The following is a 7,033-nucleotide window of genomic DNA, read 5'->3' as shown; positions in this document are numbered from 1 at the left end:
AGTTAACAATGACTAAGTTTTTAAAGTTTGCAATGACTAGTTTTTTGACTTTTTTTAATAAACTTAAAACTTAACAAAATATAAAGAAATTAAGTAAAGAATTAAAAAATATTAAAACAAAAGACTTGAAACGAAATCTTTTAGTAGTAATTATAATAGACTTGTAATTTATTTAATATAATCTCAAGCTATAAAATAACTAAGAAAGACAATTCATGCAAAAAATTCAAGGCTAAAGCCTTTTATTTTATTAATAGAAGTTTGAAATTTCATATACAAATACAAGTCTTTTGAAGAGCACCTAATCTACGCAGCCACCTTCTGGGAAGGATTCTGTTTGAACTAGGTCTCTTAATAGCTAATTACAAATTATCATACTAATATTTGTAAGCTCCTATATAGCTTCGTTGTAACTGATCTGGGAGGGAGGGGGAGGGGTAGGGGTGTTTTGGGAGGATAGGGGCCAAAAATAGCCGTTTATAGCCATTGCCAACGACTAATTTTGAAAAGAATGCCATTAGCCAATGACTTTTTTTCAATAAAATAAAATAAAATCAAATTATGCAGGCTGGCGGGACGGGACGGGACGTTAACGGACTGACCCACCGGGACGAAATGGGCAGCCCATTCCATCCCATGCCCCGTTTACTATGGGCCCAGTCCCGTTCAATAGTTAGTGGATTGGGACAGGACCGGGATGGGCCGACCCGTCCCGTCCCGTTGGACAGTCCTACTAAAAACTACTAATGAGATAACAGTGGAGGTGTAAGGATTAGCTCGCGGCGGCAATGAATGAAAGTGACGGTGCTTATATATTGAAGGGTGGAAAAGAAAATGTTTTACAAAAGAAGGTAAAGAAAAGATTCAGTGTATAATTAATTTATCATCAGTTCACGCGCCCAAAAAGGGTATAAGTCACACAATATGCCAAGTCACTATTTTGTGTTCAGTAGGTACATATTTATTGGAGTGTCTAATAGGAATAAATATTAGTTTAAGTGTTCAAATAAAAATTGTGACAAATTAAATGGGATATATATGTATTTGGCCAATATATATATTTAAGTTATATACATAAAATATGAAACATTTTTATACTGTTATCTTACAATTTAATCGACTTTTGCTGGTTTTTACGTTTTTTTCCAGGTCATCATATTAAACTTGTCATAAAGAGTTATTTAATATTATTGTAAGTCAGCTTAAAGCGATGGTATAAAAATTTATGCAAAGTCATTTCACAAAACTTATAGCCATGCAGCTACATAATTAGAAAGATGTAAGCTATACATAGTTTCTAATTAATTTCAATTTCCATAAATAGTTTAAATCTCATTTCCTAAGTAGGATTAGACATAGGAGTATGATAAAGCAAGTCAAGATGTAGAAACCAAAAGGAAATGGCAAGTGATAGGAACTTGTCCGGTTTCTACATATGAGATGTAAACCAAAATAAGTGGATAATCAAACATCTGCAATACGATTTCGCAGAAACATTTGATGCTTCTCCTAATAATCACATCTTAGCTGCAACTTAGTTTAACTTAGTCCCTAAGTCAAAGCTTTAAGTTGAAAGAGTTGACCGTAGTTTGACTTTTGTGTAGACAACTCTGGAATGCAGTTTTAATGATTCCAATAGCTCACTATGGTGATTTTTGACAAAGAAGCGTGTCCGGATGTTGATTTGGAGGTCCATAAGTCGTTTCGGCGTGAATCGGCGAAAGTTAGAAAGTTGAAGGTTGGAAAGTTTGATCGGGAGTTGAATTTATTGATATCGGGGTCATATTTTGATTCTGAAAGTTGGAATAGGTCCGCCATGTCATTTATGACTTGTGTACAAAATTTGAAGTCAATCGGAGTTGTTTTGGTATGAATCGGCATTAGTTTCGGAATTTGGAAGTTCATAGTTTCATAGGCTTGAATTGGGGTTGCGATTCGTAGAATCAATGTTGTTTTATGTGATTTTTGGCCTCGAGTAGGTCCGTTATATGTTTTGAAACTTGTTGGTATATTCAGACGGTGTCCAGGGGCCCCGGGCGTGATTCAGATTGAATACATATCAATTTTGAACTTAGTCTCATTGCTGAAGTTTACGGCCATCTAGTGCTATCACACATGCAGAGGGATTGGCCGCAGGTGCAAACTCGCAAAGAAAGCAATGATCGCAGAAGTGAAGCTGGATTTGCCGACCTGGGATCGCAGGCACGAGAGAAGCACCGTAGAAGAAGAAGGGGCTAGCCAGTCCAGGCATCGCAGAAGCGGAGATCTTTCGCAGGCGTGCGTTCGCAGGCATGCGTTTGCAAGTGCGCGATTCTTGTCTGCAGAAGCAAAATCCCCTGACCTTAGTGAGAACCGCACATGCGATGGTTTTTTCGCAGGTGCGGTGTCGCAGGTGTGACTAAAAGGCCACAGATGCGGAATCCCTAAGCATAAAGGCCTAAGTCCGGGGTTTGATTTTCATAGTCTATTTTTGGACTTAGAGAGCTCGGTATGAGGCGATTTTTCAGAATATTTTCAAGGAAAACATTTGGTTAATAATTCCTTACTCGATTTTGGTTAAATTACACGAATTTATAATTGTTTTTATCATTTAATTAGTGTTTTGAGTTGGAAATTTTTAAAAAAAATTGTGAATCTTCTTAGGCGGAAATTTGAGGATTTGAAAGGTGATTTGAGTAATTCTTATATGGTTGGACTCGTTATCGAATGAGTATTCGGATTTTGTAATTTTGGTCAAGTTCCGAGACGCGGACCCTGGTTGAATTTTTTTAGTGTACTTTTTATTTCTTTGCAAAGATCGTAATTTTTGTTGTTCGAAATAGTTTCCTATAGTTTATAGTTATAGTATGAAGTTGTTTTGGAAAGATTTGAGCCATTCGGAGTTGGATAATCAGAGGAAAGGCCTACTAATGGATTGGGTTAGCGTAATTTTAGGTAAGTGTCTTACCTAACGTTGTGTGGGGGAATTACCCCTTAAGATTGGTGTTGTTTGTGATAACCGTGATGTGCGAAACCTGTGTACGCAAAGTGACAAGTGTGTCTGTACGGGATAACTGTTGAAATTATTGGTTTTAGCCATGTAGATTCTTTCATGCCTTATTTGAGTTACCTTAACATGTGATAGCCACCATCTCCAGTCTATTTTTACATGCTCTACTTATCTTATCTATTACTTATTAATTTCTCTACATGTTTAGTTGAAGTTCTTATTTCCCTTATTCCATATTCATTATGTAACCGTCGAATTCTTTACTTGAAGTTGTTATTCTTGGAATATCTTGTTGTTGAAAGAGGCATTGAGTTTAAAGGTCGTGATTTACATTGAGGCAAAGTGTTAAGTTGTGAAATACTATTCTGTTGAGTTATTGACTTCCAGTCATTGTTGTGGAGACTCTTGTGTACATTGTGGTTGAGCCATGTGCTCTTTATTGTTAAAACACTGTTATTATTGATCGTTGTGATACGTTGTGATATTGGGCACTTGAGGTGCGATTTGTGATACGTTGTGATATTGATACGCATGCGGTGATATAAGGTTTTGGGGTTGAAATGCATGCGGTGAGATAAGATGGTCTTGATACGCATGGCTAGTAGAGAAACTACTAGAAGCAATGTAGTGTGATAATGTGGGCGAAATGCTATTTCAGGAAAAATAATTTTCAAAACTAAATGTAAGGCTCCCGCGGTGATATAAGGAAAGATTGTGAATTATTCTTGTGATTCGAGACTACGAGGCGGTACCTCGGTAGTGACTCTTGTTGGTATTTCTCTATTGCTGTACTTGACTTTGGATGTTTTGTTTCCTTAGCATATCATTCCTTATTTTTATCCGTATTGTATTATTTGCTTTAGTTCCGTGTAACTAACCTTGATATGCTATTTGTTGTTTCAATTTCATTACTGCCATTACTATACTGCCATATTCATGTACAATTTTTTTTGCCATTGTGGTGTACTCATGCTACACTTTTACACATCTTTTTGTGCAGATCCAGGCACCTCTTATCAGCCTCGGTATTAGTGGAAGCTCAGTTGCAGACACTTCAAGGTATACCTGCTAGCGTCCGCAGGCCTCAGAGTCCCCCTTTACCTAGATTATTTTATTTCTTATCCTTTCTTAGACACTGATGTATAGAGATATTCAATATCACTTTATAGAGCTTGTGACTTGTATTTCGCTGGATTTTGGGCAATTATATATATATATATATATATATATGCTGAGTTGTGGAGATTTTCCTATATTAGTTTTTTGTTGAGTTTTGAGATTTTAATTATTATTTTTGTTGTTCTGCATGAATGTTAGGCTTACCTAGTCTTAGAGTCTACGTGCCATCATGACATCCTATAGAGGGAAATTGGGATCGTGAAAAGTTGGTATCAGAGCTCTAAGTTCATAGGTGTTACGAGTCACAAACAGGTTTATTAATGTCTCGCGGAACGGTACAAAGATGTCTGTGCTTATCTTCGGGAGGCTATGGAACTGTTAGGAAAAGCTTTACTTATTTGATTCCTTATCGTACGAAATTTTTAACTTCATAATTCTAAATCTCTGTCTTTCTTTCTCTCACAAATGGTGAGGACACGCACAGCTGGATCAGATGATCAGACACCTATACCGCCAATTAGATCCGTGAGAGGCCGAGGTAGAGGCCGAGGAGGGCACATGGTGCAACTAGAGCATAAGCCCAAGCCGCTATAGAGGAGCCACCAGTAGCTCCAGTTGGAGGGCAGGCATCTGATGCGCCTGTTACTGCCCTTGTACTTCAGGAGACCCTCGCCAAGTTTTTGAGCATGTTTAGCATTCTAGCTTAGGCAGGGTTTATCCCACTTGCTCCTGCCACATCTTAGGCCGGGGGAGGAGCACAAACTCCCGCTGCCCATACCCTAGAGCACCGGGTCCAGGTTGACTAAGTCCTAGAGGTCATACTAGTACAGCCGGTTGTCCCAGTTCAGCCCGAGGTTAGGGCAACAACTTCAGAAGGGGAGAAACTCAAGCTCGAGAGGTACAAAAAGTACCACCCTCCTACTTTCAGCGATTTGGCTTCAGAGGATACACAAGGTTTTCTTGAGAAGTGTCATTGTATCCTCCGTACTATGGGTATTGTGGAATTGAGTGGGATTTCATTCACTATGTTCTAGCTTAAGGGAGAGGCTTATCAGTGGTGGCGAGCGTATGAGTTGGGTAGCCCTGTCGAGGCAGCTTTACTCACATGAGCTAAGTTCTCAGAGATGTTCATGAGGGAGTTTGTTCCCTAGAGCCTTCGTGATGCATGGCACACAGAGTTTGAGCAGTTGTGCCACGGTGCTATGACCGTATAAGAGTATGCTGTCAGGTTCAGCGAGTTGTCCCGACATGTACCAACTTTAGTTTCCATAGTCAGAGAGCGAGCCCGTCGATTTATCGAGGGGCTCAACTATAATATTAGATTCAACATGACTCGGGAGTTAGAGATTGACATCCCATAATAACCGGTAGTGGAGATCGCTAGGAGACTAGAGGGTATATGGGCCCGGGAAAGAGAGGAGAGGGAGGCCAAGATGCCTCGAGATTCTGGCACATATAGTGGTGCCCGTTCCCTAGTTGCATCCCGTCATGGTAGATTCTATGTGAGCCGTCCTGTTCATTCAACATTTCCAGCTTCCACCGATATTCTAGCTACTCACAGGCCTCAGGTTTCCCATTATGCACCACCACTGTCTAGTGCGTCTCCTGCATGGGGTGCTTTTAGTGGTTAGTCCAGTAGACCAGGCCCAAGCCAGTTCCAGTAGCCACGTCCTTCGAGAGCTTGTTATGAGTTTGGTGACACTCATCATATGGTGAGGGACTGCCCCAGACGCAGGAGGGGTGCACCTCCACAGACTACTCATGCCCCACGTATTCCACAAGGGCCTCAAGCTTCTCAGGCCGTGGTTACCGCACCAGTTGCCACTCCACCTGCACAGCCAGCTAAAGTCGGAGGTCGAGAAGGTAGAGATCGCCCTAGAGGGGGAGGCCAGGCCAGATGTTATGCTTTTCCTACTAGGATAGAGGCGGTTGTATCCGACTCAATTATAACATGTATTGTTCTAGTTTGTCATAGAGATGCATCCGTATTATTTGATCTACGCTCCACTTATTCCTATGTATCATCTTACTTTGCTCCATATTTGAGTATATCCCATGATTTCTTGAGTTCTCCTGTTTACGTATTCACGCCAGTGGGAGATTCCATTATTGTTGACCGTTTGTATTGGTCATGTTTAGTTGTTCTTGGTGGTTTTGAGACCATAGTCGATCTATTATTGCTTAATATGGTAGATTTTGATGTTATTTTGGGTATGGACTGGTTGTCACCCTATCATGCTATTCTTGATTGTCACGCCAAGATGGTGACGTCGGCTGTGCCAGGTTTGTCGCGGTTGGTGTAGATGGGTACATTAGATTATGTTCCTAGCAGGGTGGTGTCCTTCCTTAAGGCACATCGGTTGGTTAGGAAGGTATATGATGTGTATTTAGCCTTTGTGAGGGATGTCAGTGTTAATACTCCTATCGTCGAGTCAGTTCCGATAGTGCAAGACTATCCAGATGTATTCCCAGTGGATCTTTCGGGCATACTGCCAAACATAGATATCAATTTTGGTATTGACTTGTTACTGGGCACTCAACCCATTTCTATTTCACCATATCGTACCTTAGCAGAGTTGAAGGAGTTAAAGGAGCAATTGCAAGAGTTGTTTGAGAAGGGCTTCATTCGGCCCAGTGTGTCACCTTGGGGTACTCCGGTCTTGTTTGTAAAGAGGAATGATGGATCTATGCGCATGTGTATTGATTATCAACAAGTTGAACAATGTTATAGTGAAGAACAGGTATCCATTGCCACGCATTGATGATTTTTTTGATCATCTATAGGGTGCCATAGTGTTCTTAAAGATTGATTTGCGGTCAGGTTATAATAAGTTGAAGATATGGAAGACGGATATTCCGAAGACTGCCTTCAAGACTCGGTATGGTCATTACGAGTTCCTTGATATGTCATTTGGGTTAACCAAC

The 7,033-nt window shown here is 40.3% G+C and overlaps 1 protein-coding gene across 1 annotated transcript; it reads left to right on the top strand.

Moving 5' to 3' along the window:
- Positions 1–5,817: 5,817 nt before the first annotated feature.
- Positions 5,818–6,411, top strand: LOC138888048 (uncharacterized). Its single transcript, XM_070169847.1, has one exon. The coding sequence runs from the start codon at positions 5,818–5,820 to the stop codon at positions 6,409–6,411; it is 594 nt and encodes a 197-aa protein (XP_070025948.1).
- The last annotated feature ends 622 nt before the right edge of the window (positions 6,412–7,033 follow it).

Source organism: Nicotiana sylvestris, chromosome 3, assembly GCF_000393655.2.
Source record: "Nicotiana sylvestris chromosome 3, ASM39365v2, whole genome shotgun sequence".
NCBI classification, from domain to species: domain Eukaryota; kingdom Viridiplantae; phylum Streptophyta; class Magnoliopsida; order Solanales; family Solanaceae; genus Nicotiana; species Nicotiana sylvestris.
The sequence above is the reverse complement of the archived record's forward strand: the minus strand, read 5'-3'. Positions and strand labels throughout refer to the sequence as shown.

What these genes read in the sequence shown, in the direction of transcription:
- LOC138888048 (XM_070169847.1), top strand. Translation starts at nt 5,818, where the DNA reads ATGGTGAGGGACTGCCCCAGACGCAGGAGGGGTGCACCTCCACAGACT.